The sequence below is a fragment of the Pundamilia nyererei genome, unplaced genomic scaffold (genome assembly GCF_000239375.1).
Source record: "Pundamilia nyererei isolate P.nyererei 1_Seehausen unplaced genomic scaffold, PunNye1.0 scaffold00009, whole genome shotgun sequence".
NCBI lineage: Eukaryota > Metazoa > Chordata > Actinopteri > Cichliformes > Cichlidae > Pundamilia > Pundamilia nyererei.
The window spans coordinates 4,543,260-4,564,016 of NW_005187410.1; the positions used below are offsets into that span (position 1 = coordinate 4,543,260).

Sequence of the window (20,757 nt, forward strand, 5' to 3'; positions counted from 1 at the left end):
TATCTATCTATCTATCTATCTATCTATCTATCTATCTATCTATCTATCTATCTATCTATCTATCTATCTATCTATCTATCTATCTATTTTAATTCTTACTGCATGGTTTTTTTTTTTACATTATTTTTTACATTTACATGCTTAGACAGTTTGGCCAATATGCAAGTATATACTGGATGCAGCTCAGGTGTTAGTGGGTTGCTTACTATTGATCTACAGGATGATGACAATAAGGGGTGCAGCATATATCAAAAGGTCCAAAGTACAACAGCTACACACAGCAAAGTGACACAGGGTGCCAGACGTGTTTACACAGTAATATCCTCTGCTTGCTTGTAGAAGCCACCTGTGTCCCTCAAGTCAAATGGTTCTTGGGTGACTCACCTTTTCCAAACAGCAAACAGCATCCATGAGTCACCCTATCATTCATTTGACACTTTTACATTGAAATTCAGTGGATGATAGACATCTAAGTTTATCCAAACTGCTTGATTATTTAACAGTTTGGAAAAGATTGGTGAATACGAAAAGCAGTTGTGTCATTTCCTGAACTAAGCCCACAGACAAATTACATCTCACTCATCAATACGCTCATTATTTGACATCTCAGGTTGGATTACTGGTCATTAGGTTGATCATTGTTTGCATTGTACAAATTGTAACAAGCTTGCATGATGAAAATAATCGTTTCTCACTTGCACGTCAAACTGGCACTTTCTGCTTTTTTCTCTGTTCTTTCTGTTTTTTTCATCTAGGTCAGTTTTCAAACAGACACTGGCTTTGAAAGTCAGGCTCCCACACATCTCGCTCTTTCTCGCAGTCTCTCTTTCTCTTGCCTTGTCCTGATTATGATAATGCAGGGTAGAAAAACAGAATACATTCAAAGCGGCTGCACTGCTGAACATAGGGTCTTATCAAGGAGTACATACAATTATAGAGGCATAATGTGAGGTTAAAGGTTTCCAGGGAATACACGATGAAAAGTCTTTTTTTTTCTGCAAGCTGTTACTTAGTGTATTGTAAAACTATAGAGCAGTAAATTTTCAAAAAACAAAAGCACAAAGGTTGTTTCCATCTTTGAATTATTGATAATGTTTGGTTTCACTTTTTTAAAAAGCCGGACCTTGTTTCAAAGGTGATGTAAGCTGCAGTTCATCCACCCACCAGTTACATCAGAGGCTCTGGACTGAGTGTAACAAAAGTGAGACAGGCACAGAACAGAGAGGTAAAAATTCAGTGCAGGGATTAGTGCAATAACAAATGATATTCAGTTTGAACGTGCCATTAAAAATGGAGTTAAAACTGGGTCAGGCTTTTCAATTTAAACAAAAGAACAAAAGAAATTTTTACTCTAAGGTCTGTGCAACGTGTGTTAGCACTTTGTCTGTGCTAACTTTTTCCAAATAAAGAAAGGCTTTATTTGGAAATAAAGCCTTTCTTATTGCTGCAATGCAACTCATGAATGCAGCAGCCGTGCACACTGGGAAATTGACAGTTATTGTTTGAGAGGAACGAAATTATTGGTTCAACAAAAATCTGACTGTAGAATAAAAACAAATTGTTCTAAATGAGACAGATGCGAGAGATAATCTCAAACTAAATTTGGTGTGCTTTTATTAAAGAGTACATATTCTGTTAATTGCTATATTTTTATTCCTGGACTCAGTTAAAATAGGTTTGCATGATCCACAGCTCAAAATAACCCACGCAAGAGTCTTGAGACTTTCTTTTAATTTTTAAGGTGCTCTTGAGCAATAGTTGTCCAACATCCAAACAAGATCTTTCGAGAAACCTGGAAAACTATTCCCAAAGACTACTTAATTACAAGAAAGAATTTGTCAGAGATTTTGAGGCTGTATTGAAGAATAAATGTGGTCATACCAAATATTGACTTTCAAGTTTGTTAAATAGAATAGTACAGTGTTAGAATTTAATGGTGTCTTCTGCAGACTTCATGTTTCAGAGTTCAAAGTAAACTTTACTTAAAAAAAGGTTCAGTTGCTTTGAATGATGCAGGCTCTGCAGCTCTGCAGTTAGCTTTTCATGTAGATTTTTAGTTAACTGTACATCACGCTGTTCTTTGTATTTCTCCAGACCAGCAGAGCGCTCGGGGGCAGATGTTGACATAATCCTGGCACGGCTGAAAAATGTGAAGGCCTTTGAGAGATTCCACCCCAGTTTGCTGCAGCAGATATGCCTGTGCGGATTTTACGAGTGCTTGGAGAAAGGCATCACCAGTAGGTGAAAGCTCTGAAACTAATCTGAGGACAAGACGGTGCATCTATTTTTATTTTATTTTCTCAAACTGGTTTTTTTTTCTTCCCAGTATTTCGACAAGGAGATATTGGCACGTGCTGGTATGCTGTTCTCTCAGGTTCGCTGGATGTAAAGGTGTCTGAGACATCAAGTTATCAGGTATAATTTCACGAGCATTACATAAAGCCCCAGATTAAAATGAAGGCTGATGAAGTAATTGATAATTAAAAGAAATTGCTCTCTTCTTTCATGCGTATCACACAAGATCACACTCATCTTAATCAATCTTAGCTTCACACACTAATGCTCCAAATTTGCACCCAAAGCTGAATTACTCTGTCTGTGAAGATCTCTGTAATTTTGTAAGCAAAGCTCCACCTGAAATTCATCAGACTTGAAAAATAAAAGTTAGATGAGGGAATATTACTGACCATTTGTTAACAGTGGAACTTTGCACACCTTAGCCTATTTGTCTGGGTGCTTACTGGAGTGATATGTTTGTATCTTGTTGAGTGTATGGAGTGCTCAGGAGTTCTCCTTTAACCTTCGAGAGTTGTGCGATCGGCATAAATTCATTTGCTAAGAATATTACATTTGAACTTCACAGCATTCTCATCTAGTTGAAAGTTTTTAATCCCAATGAAGGAATGATCTAAGAGGAATGTGTGTGATGTTGGTGTGTCTCATGTAGGATGCTGTTACTATATGCACACTGGGGACGGGAACGGCCTTTGGGGAGTCAATCCTGGATAACACTCCCCGACATGCTACCATCATTACACGGGAATTCAGTGAGCTCCTACGCATCGAGCAGAGGGAGTTTAGGTCTCTGTGGGAGGTATGTGCCTCGTTTTGCTCCGTCTATACTTGTCGCAGAGTAGAGAAATTATCTGGGTCATTACGATTTGTGGCACATCTCAGATATCAAAGTCTCAAAGTAAGATTTGAAAATGCTATGGAATAAATGTGTCCATAGGAACTAACTTCTCTCATTTTAGTGATAAACAGAAAATTCAGACCGCTTTTGATCATTTGAAGACAAAGCAGCGCCTTATCAGCTGAGTGGGTAGCTCAAAGGCAGCACACGCTGGTTTCCAGTTATCATTTAATTTGTGAGTAACTGAGGGGGCTGCTTAAAGTCAGAGAACAGCCACCTGTCCTAGCTTGTTCTTGTTGCAGCTGAAATGTTAAATCTGAAAACTGTGACGAATTGAGCTGAGTGCTCTCCAGAGCGTAGGTGGTGTACACCACCTGTGGATCAGCGAAGGTTGGGTTATGAATTTATTGTTGGGCCTCTGGAGGAAAAAATCTGTCCAATTCTTTTACTGTAACCTTCTGCTAGTGCTCCGTCTGATTTTGACTTATGAGTGGTTGGTTTATCCCTTTTGACCACTAGATGGAAGTGTAGCTCTGAGGAGAAACTCTCTCTCCAGCCTTGTGTTTTCACTCACACTAGCATCATTTCAGCAGTCATTCAGTGTAAGTATAAAACTGGGCAGTAACATTCAGTATAAAACGTTTAAATACTGTAAATTAAAGACAAACATAATGTTCATGGACCGCTTCAGTCAGAAATATCTCACTCGTCTTTCTGTCTCCTGCTACTGTGAGCCGGTGGGTGCCATGCTGTGTAGAAGTTCCTCTTGTCACTCACCTCCCCCTCAGCTGGGCTGGGTTCCTGAGAGAGAGACAGCCTATTTCCTTTGGGACCAAAGGGCATCAGCGGGTTAAGTTATGGGCTGTGTGTCTGTTCCAGCACACTGACCATCAGAAGCTGTGTGTGGCTGGATACTTTAATTTGGCTGTGTGTATGCTCACGCGGAAGTTCAACGGGGATACACATTTCACCTCTGCCCCCGGGCGACCTCTTCAGTTCGGTTCGTCTCAAATTAGATTTTCGAGCTCCTGTATCTGGTGTCCAGATTGTCTTATCTCACTCTTGGATCTTTCTGGTCTTGTTTGTTACTTAATATAAAGACTCACTGCAAAGTGATGGTGAAGATGCTGTTTGGCGCATGAAGATAAACAGATACTATTTTTTCGAGGCTTCTGATTTTTTTAAATTAATGAGTGTCTATATTTGGAAAGAGTTTCCCACAGCACCAGTTTCAAACTCAGGTTTGTGAAGGGCGTCACACCCGTGATAGATACATTCCTTAGATAATGGCACTGAAATGCTTTCTGCTCAACCTTGGTCCTCTTTGTTGCTTGTTTGACGGTCCATTCTTGTATTTTCTAACTAATAATATTACAGTATAAGTGTTTAAATCTAACTTTAAGACTTGGGCTTGTAAGTATTATTTTGCAGCATCACAGGTACAGCTGTTAAAAGGCAAGGATCTTACCAGGCACTTTTCTGAGTTCTCCAGTGCTCATTATGGTTTTAATGTAGTAAGTTTGCACATGTAATTTTGAGGCTTTTAAGAATTTTCTCAAGGTAATTGGTATTTTTGTATAGAACAAAAAGGATAATGGGTAGTTTAAAGTTGAAGCTCTCTAAATGAGATATGTCCTACGCTGAGATGTCTCCCGTCCTTGCAGTGTTTCTTGTACAGAACTTCATCTAAAAAAAACAGAAAAGTGATTTACAGCATTAGCATCAATACATGGATCTTCTATTGTTAGATGTGCTGAGTTAGCCAGCCTGTACCTGAGCAGCACTGCGGTCAAAATTCACACAATCGAGACAGATGATCATTTCTGTATTTTGCAGTTTGTTGGTCATACAAACAGTTCGCCTGAATGTTCTTCCAGGCATATGTGCTTATTTTTTTCCTCCTAGTTTTACTGCAGTGCTGAACGATTGTTTAAGGTGTATCTTGTTACTGGTGGCATCAGACATCAGACTGTTTGAGCCACTTCTGATGTGCTGTGGTGACCCTAAGTTTCCTGCGTGTCTTGATGGTTGCTTTTGCAGATAAAGCTCAGCTGCTTCACAGGGTCTTAATTTAAGCTGAATTGCATTCTGTGGTGCATGATGAATGTTAAGCTGCATGAGGTCAGTGTTCTTACTGCTTCCAGCCCCTGAAAGATTGGGTGAAAAGAAGAATACAGCTTGATTACAGCTAATGTGAGGAGATGGGAAAAGAGTGATGCTAAAGGAAATATATTACCTGCTCCGGTCTGAGCCAAAGGAAGCATTTAAACAAAGCTACACGCCTCCTCCTTCACCACCTCCTCCTCCACCACCTCCTCCTCCCTACAACACAGAACTGTCCCCTTGCCTTTGGCCAAGCAGTCTTAGAAAATTTTGCAAGAGTGAGAACAACACTAGCTTTATTTATGATTATACTCGTGAATAATTTAGTGTATTTTTTCTGTAGGTGTTTCAATCTTCTGTTTGGAATAATACAGTAAATAAAAGAATTACAGAGAGGTGACAAATTGGATAAACGTAACATAGTAAATGCATTTGGGAAAATACTTTGACGTGCCTTAGCACGTTGATTCTTCAAGTCTCCGGAAGTCACTTGGAGTTATAAAGTACACTCACCATTCACCATTTTCCCATTAGAAGTGCCTCAATTCTTTGTGGAATAGATTCAACAGGGTGCTGGAAGCATTCTTCAGAGATTCTGGTCCATATTGATATGATAGCATCACAAGGTTACACCACCTTTGTTGCCTTCAAATCTATTACATGACATGTTATCCTGCCTAAAAACCACTTATATAAGGCATGATGGATCCATGCTTTCATGTTGTTTACACCAAATCTTTACCCTGCCACCCACTGCATCAGAACTCGACACAGTGTGCCAATTTTGGCTTCAGTTGTCTGTTTACAGCTGACAGGTGTGGCACCTGGTATGGTCTTCTGCTGCTGTGGCCCATCTGCTTCAGTGTTTCATGTGTTGATTATTCAGGGATGCTCCTCTGTATACCTTGGTTGTAATGATTGGTTATTTGTATTACTGTTGTCTTCGTCTCAGCTTGAAGCAGTCTGGCCATTCTTCTCTAACATCTGATATCAACAAGAGTTCTCCTAGAGAACTGCTGCTCAGTCACTGGATATTTTCTCTCTTTCAGACCATTCTCTGTAAATCTTAGAGATTGGTTTGAAGGAAAATCCCAGGAGATCAGCAGTTTCTGAAACTCTCAGACCAAGTCGTCTAGGACCAACAACTGTGACACATTTAGTGTCACTTGACCCACCTTTTGCCCCCATCCTTGACCATGTCTACATTCGCAAATCTAATGAGTCGCCTCCAAATTTGAAAGTCGCAGTAAGGAGCAGTTGAACAGATATACCTAATAAAGTGGCTGGTAAATATATATTATCTCAATTGGTGTTTTGATGATGGTTGTCTTGTGAAATGGTCTTTCAGATGATGATAAATTACGTCAACATCTGGTCCACAGGGGGTCAAAGGTTCAGGTTTTGTCCTTTCATTTTCACCATTTTCACCAGTTCATATAAATAAAGGTTTTCTACACAGAGCTAGTGTTAACAAGACACTTTGCTCCATATTTGTTCCTTAAAATGTTGTATGTCTTGGTGTATGACATCTATGCATATTAAAGCCTGAGCGCCTATGCGTGCAATTTTAATATTTATGTTCTTATGCTGAATCGTCCGAGCACCGAGAGCGCCTTTCATGTAGCTCGGCACGTGACAGAAGCTGTCCGTGTGCTTGTTTGTTTAACATAGCAGACATGAGCCAAGCTCAGCATACACAGGGAGGCTGACTGAAGCATAGACGGCCTGGTCATCAGCTTACTCTTTACTTTGTTTCCTGCTTCCGATGGCCACTGTGATTGAAACAACACAATTGTAATTTGTGCTTGTTGGGTGGCAAGGCGGCTGTATTACAATCACATCAGCCTGGGGGCCACCCGGACAGGAGGCTTTGTTATCTTCTATCAGATCTGACAAAGGGAGTTTTATAGGCATGTGCACACTCAACATATAGTATATTGAGTAAAATGGAATTACAGATGCTTATATGTGTAGTGTTTTCATCCTTAGGGCAGGTCTGTTGGTTGCTGAGCCCAGCAGGGAGGTTGGTATGTCAGTATCATCAGTCTATAGAAGCAACCCGGTGTGCAACCCGTGGAAAAAAGTGATGAATAGGAAGTGGCAGGGATGCAACATGCCCTCTAGAGTCTGAGGACTGGGTAAGGGGGAGGTTGGAAAAATCAGGCCACATATATCCTCTGATAGGAGCGGTCGGTGGATACGTGCAACGAAAGGGCAGGAAGATTGTATCAACATAGTATAATTGCCTTATCTCCGCCCAGAGTTGTTACATCATCGCAAGCCTGCAACATGAATTTCTGTAAAATAAAACAGCACCTGTGAAGCTGCAGCTGCCCTTGCTGATCTTTGTAATCCTATTCAGCTAGACTAGAAGAATTGCTCCGTGGATAGCAATGTGGCTGACTGACTCATCACAGTCATTGTGTCAAGAGGATGAACCCTGTTGACTTTGTTGACACACGTTTATTTTTTATTTTTTTACGGCAAACCAGATTTTACAACCAACTATGATAACACTGCCAGCATGGCTGCTTAGAGCCAAATTGCAAGGCAGAGTAATGCAACCAGCGTCCCCGACCTCAGTTAAGCTTGCAAGTTAAGGCACATAGTCATACAGGTCAAATTTGTGACACGAGAGGAAAATAAGAAAAATGGGATATCTTCTTCTTCCACTGTCTTCATCAGCTACAAAAGATAATTTATGCTATTGCCTGTTCAGTACAAGCCTGTATTAATTCAAATTCAAGATTGTTAAATCAAAATATGATTTGATTTGCAAAATTCTCTTGAAGTTGTTGCAGAATCTAGACCCCTTATTGTTCTCTCGGCTGGATGTGACAGGCTGTCAGATTTGACAGTGACACACTCACCTACACCTGTGTGATCAGTGTGTGTTTCAGCACCTTCTCTCATTAGTAATCCCATTTTCTTCTCTGTCTTAGATCAATAGCTGTAGAAACTGAATAACTATTTAAATTTGTAGGTATTTTCATATTGTCTTATGTTGAGAAATTAGAATGTAAATGACAAAATACTTAATAAATAAGTAAAATGACTCTCGGTTGTTTTTGATGGATTAAGAGAGATAAGACATGTGATGTGACTAATTAATAATTAAAATATTTTTAAAATAAATAAACATCCATAAGATGACACTTGGTGTAGTATTTTGCTTTCTGGCTTCTTTTACTTTCTACTTTTTCACTTTGCTGATGATATATTCTTTGTATACACTCCCTGGCCATGTCATTAGTTATACCTTGCTTCATTAGTTAATGGGGACTCTCTTTTAACTTCATGCTTTAAATATTTGTAGCATAGATTCATCAACGTGCTGGAAACATTCTTCAGAGATTTTGATCTATATTGGCATCATAGCATTACACAGTTGCTACAGATTTGTCTTTTGCACAATTTGAATACAGTTAACTCTATGTCATTTTTGCGCCAATCAATCTCAGGTATGATTTAGGCTCAAAATGTGCCCTAAAGAATATAAGGCAGGATGGATCTGTGCTTCGATGTTGTTCATGACAAATTCTGACCACACCCTACAGGAGACATCCCAGATTGGGACCTTCTAAAAATGCGATTTAAACTTCAGCAGGTCATCTTAATCGTGTTGTTGAGTTGCTGCCATGTGGTTGACTGATCAGATATTTGTGTTAACAAATAATTGAACAGGTGTATCTAATGAAGTGGCCAGTGAGCATATAGGTTAAACACGTAATAGTGTGAATAATCACCTCCAGGAATCCAATATGGCTGTCTTGTGGCTCCGATAAGTAACAAAGTCAGAGATAAGATTCAGATTTTCTCTGTTCTTGAAAGGGACATTGATATGAATTTAAATCTTTATGTATCTCTACTACCGCAAATATGAAGCTAGTATTGGGTTATTTTGATAAGTTACACCGGGAAATACGCAAAACAACATTTTTTTTCCTTTTCGAAAAAACACAACACAACTGATTGGTTCAGTGTCTGTGCTGCACAGTTTTTATGTACTTCTTCAGCCTTTTATAAGACACACATAAGTTCTGGAAATGCAATAAAAACAACTCATTAACTGTCAACTCACACATTTTTAATGTCATATGTCAGACAACCATAAAAAGGCAAAATACAAAAATGAGCAGTGTTTTAACTCTGTTTTAACTGCAAAAAGCTGTTGTTTTATGAGACAGCACAGCTGTACTGAGTCATATTCTGTTTAAAGATTGGCACAATTTTTCAGTGGAAAATTAAAGTGCACTAAACTGGAAACACTGAACTGTTTTATATTACTTATTGGGTGTAGCTCAGCAGCCTATGCTAATCATTCAGCATGTACTACCTATGTATTTTTAATTAAAGTTTTTCTTTATATTGTATTCATAGCTTCTTGGTATTCTAAAGTATTTTTCAACCATTTCCCTGTTTAATTTCTTAATATCGATTGAAGTATATTGAAGTATATACTTCAATATATACTGGCAGATGTCAAACACCTGACAAACTAGAAGCAGGGTGGTACTTTTCCAAGTATAACACATAATGTGCAAAGCCACAAGACTTTTTCTGTCTGCAGACGAAAACATCCAAACATCCAAATATCAGTTTTTAGACTTTACTTGAAATAAAAATCAAACCACAATTCAGCTTTGAATGGCACATCTGCAGTTCATTGCAGTCAGTTTTATCTTCCTGAACATTAGTCTTCGCATCCTGTCTGTGACTGGCCTCCCTTCGCTTTTGCTCTTGCTTTATGAAGGTGGCCATGCTGAAAATGAGCAGGATTGTGTGAATAGATAAGCTTGAGCTTGTGACAGAGAGAGGGAGAGAGAGGGAGAGATTGAGCATGCTCTCCCGTGTGCTCGGTGACTGGAGTTGAGTAATCACCTAGCAACTGCTGCTCAGAAGAAGTCAGCAGCTGACTGGCACACTGCTGAGCTCTCCGGCTGAGACGGTCTGCTCGCACTGCTCTGAGAGCAGTTTGAGGGCGTTGCTGGATCCTGCTGGACCATGCTGACTGTGACCTGCGACAGACTGCTTGATACCCTGGAAATCTTAAAATCAGACATACATGCTTGGAGTGTTTGCCAACATCTGGATTAAGAGAGCGTGGCGAAGCTTTCAGTAGCAGGCTGCATGGGACTCTGGTAGCATCTTTAGGTAACATTTGCAAAGCTTTCCAGCGATAAAAAATTGATTTGTTGCATTTGAAACAAAATGTAGAAATGAAAAATGCTTCATAGAAATTTATCTTTCTAGTTGCAGGATAGTTACCTTGTAATTACCGGGGCAAATTTAGATATATGAGGATAACCTGAATGTTCAGTTTAAAAGCTTAAATGTACTTTTTTCAGTCCTACCTCATGGTTTGAATTTAGTTTGGAAGAAAATCTATAACTGCAGAAATGAAGCTCTTTTCCCTAAATGGTTTCCCTTTAACTCAAAGCATCCCTATAAATATTCAGAATAACTGCTGAATACTTTCAGAACAGTTTGCACTACGTTTGCTTATGTAATCTCTCGTGAATTATTCAAAATACAGGCGTGCATTCATGCACGGTGATGCTCACAACGCAGTAACGTACTCAAGCGTGAAAGACCGTGAAGGAACTTGAACTGAGACTGCACTGAGATGACCCGGTTAATAGCTTCACTGATCTGCTGTTATGACATAGATAACATAAAACATATATGTCATCTCTTTAAAGTACACCACCTTTGTGCATTAGATGCTTATTTTGCAATTTTCATATCACGGTGACAGTTTTTTCAGTTGTTTAATGCATATGGAAAAACATAAAATGACATATCATAAGAGAACAGGGCACATCCAGGCTTATTCATTTGATCTTTCAGACGCCACTATACTTACACGCTCCTAGCTAACATGACGCTTACAGCATTACGTGGCTCGTCTGTCAGTTTGAACCGTGTTTTTGGATGGTTGTGACCTTTTCTGGTTGAATCCTTCCTAACAAATTAAGATGAGCAAATGGAAATCTAAATTTTGGCTCTTTAAAAAACAGTCAGATGTGCACTAATGACTGTCAGTGTTTGTTGCTGCACAACAAGCAATCACCAAGGGTGATATTAGATATTACACTTACACAAAATAACAAAAAAATAAAAGTAGTGATCCTCTCTGAGAGATTATGATGCAAAATTAATTAAAAAATCTTGACTTCACTATTGTTAATCTGTGGTATTGCTCAGAAGTGCAAGATTACCTTGTCTGTTGAAATCTGCTCACTTTTAGTCTCTATAGAGTGAATGTGGACAAACATTACATTTGAACCTTTTGTTTTCAGAAATTTCAGGAACATAGTTTTTTATTATTTATAATTCTTTGAACTTCATCCTTTGTTCTGGGTTCAGCTTTGAAGATGCTACTTCAAATGAGTAAATTCATATTTTTAAAGCATGTTTAAACCTCATTTCTATACTTCAGGTTGAAAAGGGGACCTTTTTAAGCTGCTCTTTGAGTTGAACTTTTTAGATCTATTATCTATAGTTCTGCTTTTACTCCGAGCGTTCGACTCCAACGACGAGCTTTTTCTCATTGCAATTGTTTGAAATATTTATGAAATATAGAGTTTTTGCACAAAGGTAAAAACCAAACTTAACAGTCAGTGAAATGTAATTGTAAAAATGAATAGAAAAAAATGGATGAAAACAATATTCCCATGTTGAATTTACACCACAGTGTCCTATTTCACCATGTTTGATGTCCAAAACTGTAAATAATTGTAAATAATAATTTCATGACGTGTTGGTCTGCTCTACTATCAGTTTAAACAGCATCATTCTTAGTTTTGAAGTATTTGTAAAATTACTGATCTGCTTTAAGCAAAAGTTCATGAATTTAGTCATGGAAATAAAACAGTCATTCATTTGGATAAAGGGTTGAATCAAAAACTGTGGGCTGACTAATCCATTGTGCTTGCTGACTTAATGACAAACTGTGAAGGATAATTTGATTTGCATATCTTATTTGGTCTTTCTAATTGATGCTTTGCACATTATGCTGTCAGAATCAGCTCAAGTACAAGTGTGGATGTTATTTTCCAAAATGCTTGTGAGTCCTAATACGGACTCTGTGTTAAAAACTTGAACCAGTACATTCTCCCTTCCTAAAGATACTTTCACACGACCATCATCAGGGTTCACAGAAAATGGACTTAAAAGAGAAAACATCCAGTGAGCAGCTATTCTCTGGGTAAAAATAGCTTGGTGATGTCACAGGTCAAAAGGCGAATTGATAAAATGCTTACAGCTGTTATAACACTTGCCAGCAACACTTGTTACAACCAACGTATGCAGAACATCATCTCTGAAAGCAGAACACATTGAAAATGAGAAAATTAGAAAAAACATTTGTTGTCAACAACATGAAAGGTGGTTCATGTTCACTTTGTGGTGTAATTGCTGTGGATAGTGCAGTGCTGTATGCGCCCCTGAGTGCCAATCAAGCATCTTTTTTTTTTCAATGCAATTCAGTTTTATTTATACAGCACCAAATCACAACAGTCGCATCAATGCACTTTATATTGTAAAGTAGACCCTACAATAATACATACAGAGAAAAACCAAAGAATCTCTTTCCCACTCTGAGCAAGCACTTTGGCGACAGTGGGAAGGAAAAACTCAATTTTAACAAGAATAAATTTCCGGCAACGGATGTATCGCCAGATATGTTATTTATTTGTTTATTTATTTATTTATTTTTCCCTGTCCTGTTTCGCTCTTTGGCCATCAGAATTATTGTCTAAAGGCAAAGAAAAATGTCCAACAGATTTACTTTACCAAATCGACCAACCCAGCCTTGCCGTATTGGTCTATTTGATTCGCCTTTTATTGTTTATTTTATTTTAACCTGCTAAATACGGGACAGACTTGACTGGGGAAAAGAAAGAGAGGAATCAATCAAGCATCATATAAAGGCCAAAGCCTACCTGAGTATTGTTAGTGTCCATGTTGTCATGGTTGAAAGATTTCTGGATCCAAGTTACCTACCAAAGTTAAGGACTTTAATTATAATAAATGATCAAAAAGGCTGAATCGAAGTTGGCTCTAAATTCAGTCTTAGGAATAAGGTAATGTCTGAGAGGCACAGTTAGACTGGGCAGGCATGGCTGAGTAGGGTTACTGCGAGTTTGGTGAGTTTGATGAGTCTGGCAGACCACAGAGCAGCAGATGCTGTTGCTATTTTATTGAGAAATAAATATTTGAATTAACATTTCAGAGGAGCATTCCAGGCACATTTAGACATCTTAATAAACAAGCCTCATAAAATGTCAGAAATGACTTTTGTGCCAAATCTACTTATCAAAGTAATTGTAATATAGCTGCAGTTTGAACCAGTCTAGCTGATCTGTGAGCTGATTTGATGCTCTAATAATCTTCTAATCTGGATGAAAGCAATAAAGGCCAGTGAGTGAATAATCAGACTGATTCATTTCAGTTAAGCAGCAGTTTGACATTTCAGGAAGTACGCCTCGGCGACATTGTTGCCTCTCTAATGTCTGGCTTATAAATGCTAATTTTCTCCAGAAGATACAGACTAGATTGTTTTATGTTGTGGTTTTACACATTAAAAATATAACTGTCTAACTATTTGTTTAACTTGTTACAAAGGAATAAGAAATGTCAGTTTTGAATGTTCCCTTTGCAGTATGGTAAACGAATCTGCATGAAGCGTTACTATTTCTTAAAAGAGTGTAAACATGAGAGTATGGATTTTTAAAAGCAAAACCACAACTAACTGTTATTACTATTTGATGCATTTACAAAAAAGAAAAAAAAATACATTTATTAAATAAAAGAAAATGATATACATTTCGAACTAATTTTCTCATCCGAGACTTTTATGAAAAAACTAATATGTTTTTTTTTTTCATTTAATATACCATCAAACCAGAAGAAACTGAGTGAAGAATGATGATAAAAAATGACATCCGACTGAGAAACTTCTTTTTTAATGACTTAAAAGATTTTATTATTACATGCCTGATGTTTTAAAATAAAACAAAGACAGTTTTTATACAGGCAAAAGGTTAGACAGTCCTGAAAACATGGCAGGTTACAGTGAGCTGGTATTAAAACAATTCCCTGCAGAAAATATCATGTTGTGTGTCACAAGAGTCAGAGACGTCATTACGAATAAAATAGAAACTGATTGCTTTTTACACACCTGACCCCCTCGAAAACAACGCTCCCATCCCATCTGCTGCATTCAGTCCCTCAGGGAGCATGGCTTTACTGGCTCAGAGGGATTGAGTTCATTTGTTCATGCGTGCCTCAGTTTAATCCTAAATCCTTTAATTGTCAGCCGAGATTGATAGAATTGCCGGACTCTGACTGAATCACTGCTTTTGCATTGATTAATTTAAAATTAAATATCTTGTTTTGCATGTTCACAGCAGGCACATTATCAAAATCGGAGCTTGGAGAGCTTTTAGTATCTTGGTGAGCAACAAGTCAAGTTACAACCTGAGGCCACTGAGGTATATCTAAAAGGCTTGAGGGAAAAGGTTGTGTGCCACTAAGGGGTTGCTTAAGTGATTAACTGACTTCAGAGTGCAGAATTGAGTTTAAAGCATGACCTCTGAGTACGCTGCCATCAGGGGAACAAAGGGCTCTAGAGTTCTTGCCCTCATTCAGTCTCCACTGACCAGAAGATAGGATGGTGGGGAAAATTGGTCTGGCACTAAGTGGTCCTCAATCAGCTTTTTATTGACCTAGTACGCAGTTTCTGCAGCACATAATCAGTTTTTGTTTGTCTTTCACCCCATATTAATCTTGAGTTGTCAATCTACTTGGCAAATTCTTATTAAGAAAATATAATTTTAGCAATCAGCTGTGTTGGAGTGATGTATTTATGTATGCAGATCTCGTTATTTAATTGACAAAGTTTAAAATACGATAACAAATGCACACTCACTCAATGCTTTATTAATTGTACCTTTTTAGTACCAGTTCAACCCAATTCTGTCTTCAGATATGCTTTAGTTTTTTGTGGAACAACAAAGAAACATTCCTCAGAGATTTTCAGATATGCAGATTCTTCAGCTGCATGTCCATGATGAGAATCTACCACATCCCAAAGGTGCTCTATTGAAGCTCCGCTGACTATGGAGGTGACTCGCATACAGTGAAATCCTTGTCATATTCAAAATAAAGCCTGAGTTAATCTGAATTTTGTGGCACATTAACCTGGTGCAAGCAGCCATCAGAAGGTATACACTGTGTATGGACCTGGTGTGGTCTTCTGCTGTACTTTCAGAGATGCTCTTCTGCATACATTGCATGTTAAAAATGGTTATTTGAATTACTGCTGCCTTCCTATCAGTTCAAAGCAGAACTGTTGCTCACTGAATCTTTTCTCTTTTTAGACTATTATCTTTAAAGTCTAGAGGTGGTTGTGTGGGAGAATCCCATCAGATCAGCAGTTTCTGGAGTTTCAGCCCGTCTTCCGACAACAATCACGGCATGTGCAAAGTTCCTAAAATCCCCTTTCTTCCCCATTGAAATGCTCTGATCATACTTTAGCCGGTCACCTTGACCATGTCTACATGCCTAAATGCATTGAGCTACTGCTGTGTGACTGGCTAAGTGTACATTATTAAAAGGTAGTTGTCTGTACCATCTAACTATACTTTACTTACAAAGCTGGCTGAACACAATTTGTACAGTAATATGCTGCTAGGAAAACAGTGTTAGTTTAAAAACCACAGAAATAATTTGGAATTAAATGGTATTCTATGCATCTTTTTAGTGTTTTTTATTCCTGAATTTGAAAAAAAAACTGTCTCGCTGGTTACTGTTGGAGTGTCCTATTAGTGCTCCAGTGTCATAAACATTGCATTTGTAAGTGCACGGGTGCAGTATGATGTTCATTGTGTAATATCTCTGCTGCCTCAGGACACAATTATGGTGCGAGGGAAGTACACTTGTATTGTCTTGCTGTGCTTGTTCTGTGGCTCTCTGCAGTTGGAACAGCATTAATGGACATGTACTTAGTGGCAAAAAGAAATATGCAACATACAAGAGGTATTTGTATGTGGTTTTCCCCTATTTTTAATAATTATGCACTGAACCGTTCTTACATTTGCGTGTTAGGACTAATAAGAATGAAATATCATCAGACACCCGAAACCCTCATTGACTTTTTATTTTTTCCACACAGCCTAGAGACAAGTGATGACAGTGGGGGTGATTTCTATTCCTCTTGTCCTGCCTTTGTTAGACGACACATTAATGAGAGGCAGAGACGGGAAATGCTGGAAAAGAGGGAGCTAAAGAACATGGAAAGACATTTAAGAAGTATAGATTTTTGAGTCCTAGAGTGATTCCTGAGACACATTTAAGTATTTTTCCAGTTATTGTGATCTTTTTGCTGCCATAGATCATCAGCCACCTTGATGAGTCAGAAGCAGCTAAATAAAGGCCATCGAGAGTATATTTTAATTTCAGTTTTGGTGTAATAATGATGGATTGACTCCACCTGTATGCATTTATTTGATTCCTATTGATACATATTATATATATATTATACAATTTACTTTACATTAAACATTATTTTATTTATAAGTGTAACTGGTATGTGCTTTTATTTTTATAGAAATATCATCACTGTATGGCTGGACTACTCGCCCCACCCTATGGTGTCATGGAAAGCGGTTGTAACGCAGACAGTAAGTGACCTCGTTTGGACCTAACAACTATATATTTCATTCCTAACTTTGTCAGTTATTATTAGCAGTTACGCCATCATAATCAACAAGTGCCTCAAAATCACAGCCTGTCCTGTGATTTTGAAGCGTTCACTGAACATTGCATAAAATTTCATGCTAACATTCAACTGTAAAATGTCGCAGTGCTGATGCTCCGACACGTTTAAACACAGTAGCTTGTACAGATGGTTATAGTCTTAAAAGCTTGTAGATTTGTTTTACTTTCAGCAGCTTTTATGTCACAAATGATAAAACATTTTCGTGGCCGACGGTGTAGAGAGACAGGAAATTTAGAGAAAGGGCGCCTCCGTTTCACTAAATGAAATGGAGCAAGAGTACAGGCAGAAAAAAAGTACTCACTGCTGATGTGCTTCCTAATTGCTCGGCTGCCATGCCGTCCTCAAGTTGATTCAGTTTACTTCAGTGTTAGTATGTTGATTGTCTTCAGAGTTTATCAAGATGAAGAAGAAATTCTTCATTTTACAGTAAATGGCTCCTCTGACTTTATAAATGTTTTTACAAACAACCAATTTTTCTGCTCCTACGAATAAAAAGGATCTTTTATTGTATTTCTTTCTGACTAACTCCATTACTGTTGGAACCTCTGGCATTGTGTCGAGGCTGATACTATCATTTCTGCTTTTCTGTTGCAACCTAACTTGATATTGACTTTGCTCTGCACTTGCTCTGCACAGAGCACTTAACTTGCTTCAAAGTCACGTATCATAAAAATGATGAACGGCAGTCCATAAATCCACAGTCTGCTGGTTTACCAACACTGGGGTCACTGTCTATTGTTATGTATTTTTAATGATGATGGACATATTTTAAAGAAAATGCTTTTTAAAGATTTTCCTGTAAAGAACTCCCAGCCTCAAACTTACAGTCCCTAAAGCTAAGATTTTATTAACTACTGTAGCTTTTAAAAGTGGATGTGCCTTTTTGGTTGCTGCATGCTTTGCTGCAGCAATATAAGAGCTGGGGTTTGAGTATTTTGCAGCATAGAGTTGAGTACTGAGGGGTTTTACAGCCTGAACTCGATGCACGGATGCAGAAAGACATAAGTCACACAAGCACCGGCGGCTCGAGGCTGAAGCACTCTCCTGTGCAGAGGCTCAGCCGCTTTGTTACTGTCACAGCAAATCAAATGAATTAAACATGTTTTAAACTGTTTTCTTACAGTGCGCTTTTAAATCACTTTGTTATTAACAGGTCAGCATTGTTTCCTTCACTCCAGTCATGCACTCCACCTAAGCATGCATTTGTTTGGCCACTACAATGGAAAATATTTCTGCTCAGAAACAGCATTTTTCTTTCCTGGCAAATGACTAACACTTGGTTTAACTTTCACTTTACTCTACATTCCTGGTTGAATGAATGGACTGATATCACAGCTTTGCAAACAGAATGATGGGCAGATGTGTTAACTTCTGTAAACATGCATAAATTCTATACAAACACATAACATGAAAAATATAATTCATACTAAAACCGTGCAAGGCTGGTACATATCTTTAATGTTAGCACGAAATGCAATGACCCTCTCTGCTGCTGAAGCTTTCAATAAAATGCAGAAATCCTCCGGGCTGAACCACGTATACAGTAGGTTATATAAGATGTTTGTGCTTTCAGTGTTTTTCACTCTTTTTTGCACTTGTGGTGAGGAGAACTTTGGGGAAATTAATTTTTTAAGGATTAATATTAAACAGAAACCATGATGTCAACTGTAAAAGCAACTATGTATGGAGTTTTTTCACAAAATGTTAGGATGTAAACATTTTTCCATCCTGTAAAAGTGAGTACTTTTATTTTTATTTTTGACAGTTGTTTGCACGCTGGCAGTAGAGCAGATAAAATGTAGAAAGAAATGAAACAACAAGATACAATTTTAGGCATGTAGATATTTTCAAGACATCTTTGAACGTGGTTTGGTTGTTGATTCTTGACAGGCTGGTTGGAGTATTTCAGAACACAACCTACACTATTGGTTTACAGAGAATGGTCAGAAGAAGAGCTGGAGTTCTCTTTGTAAATATGCCTTGTTGAAGCTAAAGGTCAGACAAACATGGCCAGACTACTTCAAGCTGATTTAAAGGCAAGAGTAACTCAATTAACCATGTGTTACAACCAAGGTTTGCAGAAGAGCAACTCTGCATATGTAGCACATTGAACACAGAAGCAGATGGGCTGCAGCGGCAGAAGACCACAGTGGTGCCACTCCTGTCAGCTGAGAACAGGAAACTGAAGCTACAGTTTGCACAGTGTCACCAAAACTGGAAAAACACCAAAGATGTCCAGCTGAGAAATCTGCAGCAACTATGTGATGTTATCGTGTCAATATGAGCCAAAATCAGCACCTTGTTGAATGTATGCCATGAGTAATGAAGGCACTTCTGAAGTCAGGGTGGTCCAACAAAAAGAAATAGTATGAAGAAAGTGTAGTAATGCAGGCCAACATAGTCTGACATTCAAACCACTGACAGTTATTCTACAGAGTCTATGGAGGAACCTAATTATTCAGCATAAAAAAAATGACCATTGAACAGTCTAAGGAGCTTGGAAAGAAAAGCGTCTGGACTTCTTTGAGTTGCTTGAAGACGTTTCACCTCATTCTTCAGAAGCTTCTCGGATGAGAGGAGGTGGAGGTGACTGAGAACCTTCACACAGCCACTGAATATTCAGGATGCAATTTTTAATTAAAAAATTCTAACAGAACATGTACAGTATATGCAACTTTTTTGTTTTCAAGGATTAGTTGATTTTTGTTATAGTAAATTTGATTCCCCTGTAAAGCTTCTTGTGTGTGTGTTTTACTTATAACTTTAGCGGACATCTCAGTGATTATAAAGTCTTTTTTTTCTCTGCAGCTTTGCAGGATCTTTACAGATCCTTCATGACTAACATACATCCTCTGTTTTTCCCCACCAGGACTGCCTGACAAAGAGAACATAAGCAACAACTCGTTTGTTGTCTCCAAACCTCTGAATAAGGTAATTCCTCTGTCTCTATTTAGGATGAAACCTTTTCATTTTATGAGGGCGCAAGAGCATCCTGTACTGTTGCTCACCTCCTCAGTGGGGCACAGAAATAAGTGTGGAATGTGAAGTTTGTTTAAAGTTGCTCTAAATATAAACACAGTACTGGATTTTTCGTCTCCATCCCAAACAGTTCCTGTCCCCTCTCCTGCTGTCATTTCCTGACCACTGAGTTGATAACGCTGCACTACAGCAGATTTATGGAGCTACATGCGTTGTTCACTTATGGAGTTTAGCCACATCACAATCGCTCTCTTACACAAAAAGAGAAACTGAAAGTGTGCATTCTTGTTATGTAACCGACAAAGACAGAATTAATTTACTATAACATATATAAATAAGCCCAGTTTCTTTGGCAACTGAGTGGTCTAATGTCTTGTAAATAAATGATGAGGCTTTAAAGCTTTCACATAAATGCATGACTTGCACTGCTCTCTGAAGCATTCAGAATGCATTTTAAATGTCAAAGTCCTGCAGCCCACCCCATGGCCATCCTCAGCTGGAAAAATCAAAAACAACAACAACAACAACAAAAAAGCACTCCCAGACTGTAATTCACAGTATCTGTGTCCCATTAAAGCAACTGAATGCATCAGTCAAGACTCTGCTAACGGAACGGTATGGAAAGTAAATGAAAAGGAAATAAAAATCACATTTGAATGCAATAAAATCATAATGTCAGCTGTGAGTCATGCAGTAACAGCGAGGATGAGATCCTGTGGCCCCACAGTGAGAGGAAAAACATCAGACCGGACTTGTC

The 20,757-nt window shown here is 38.3% G+C and overlaps 1 protein-coding gene across 1 annotated transcript in view; it reads left to right on the forward strand.

Moving 5' to 3' along the window:
- rapgef4a (Rap guanine nucleotide exchange factor 4a) overlaps positions 1-20,757 on the forward strand; it is a 36,069-nt gene that overhangs the window by 1,301 nt on the left and 14,011 nt on the right. The window contains exons 2-7 of the mRNA XM_005723650.1: positions 2,095-2,237; positions 2,327-2,415; positions 2,948-3,094; positions 16,851-16,923; positions 19,891-19,952; positions 20,578-20,615. Of these exons, the coding sequence (XP_005723707.1) occupies positions 2,095-2,237; positions 2,327-2,415; positions 2,948-3,094; positions 16,851-16,923; positions 19,891-19,952; positions 20,578-20,615 (552 nt within the window). The remainder of the gene's footprint in view (positions 1-2,094; positions 2,238-2,326; positions 2,416-2,947; positions 3,095-16,850; positions 16,924-19,890; positions 19,953-20,577; positions 20,616-20,757) is intronic.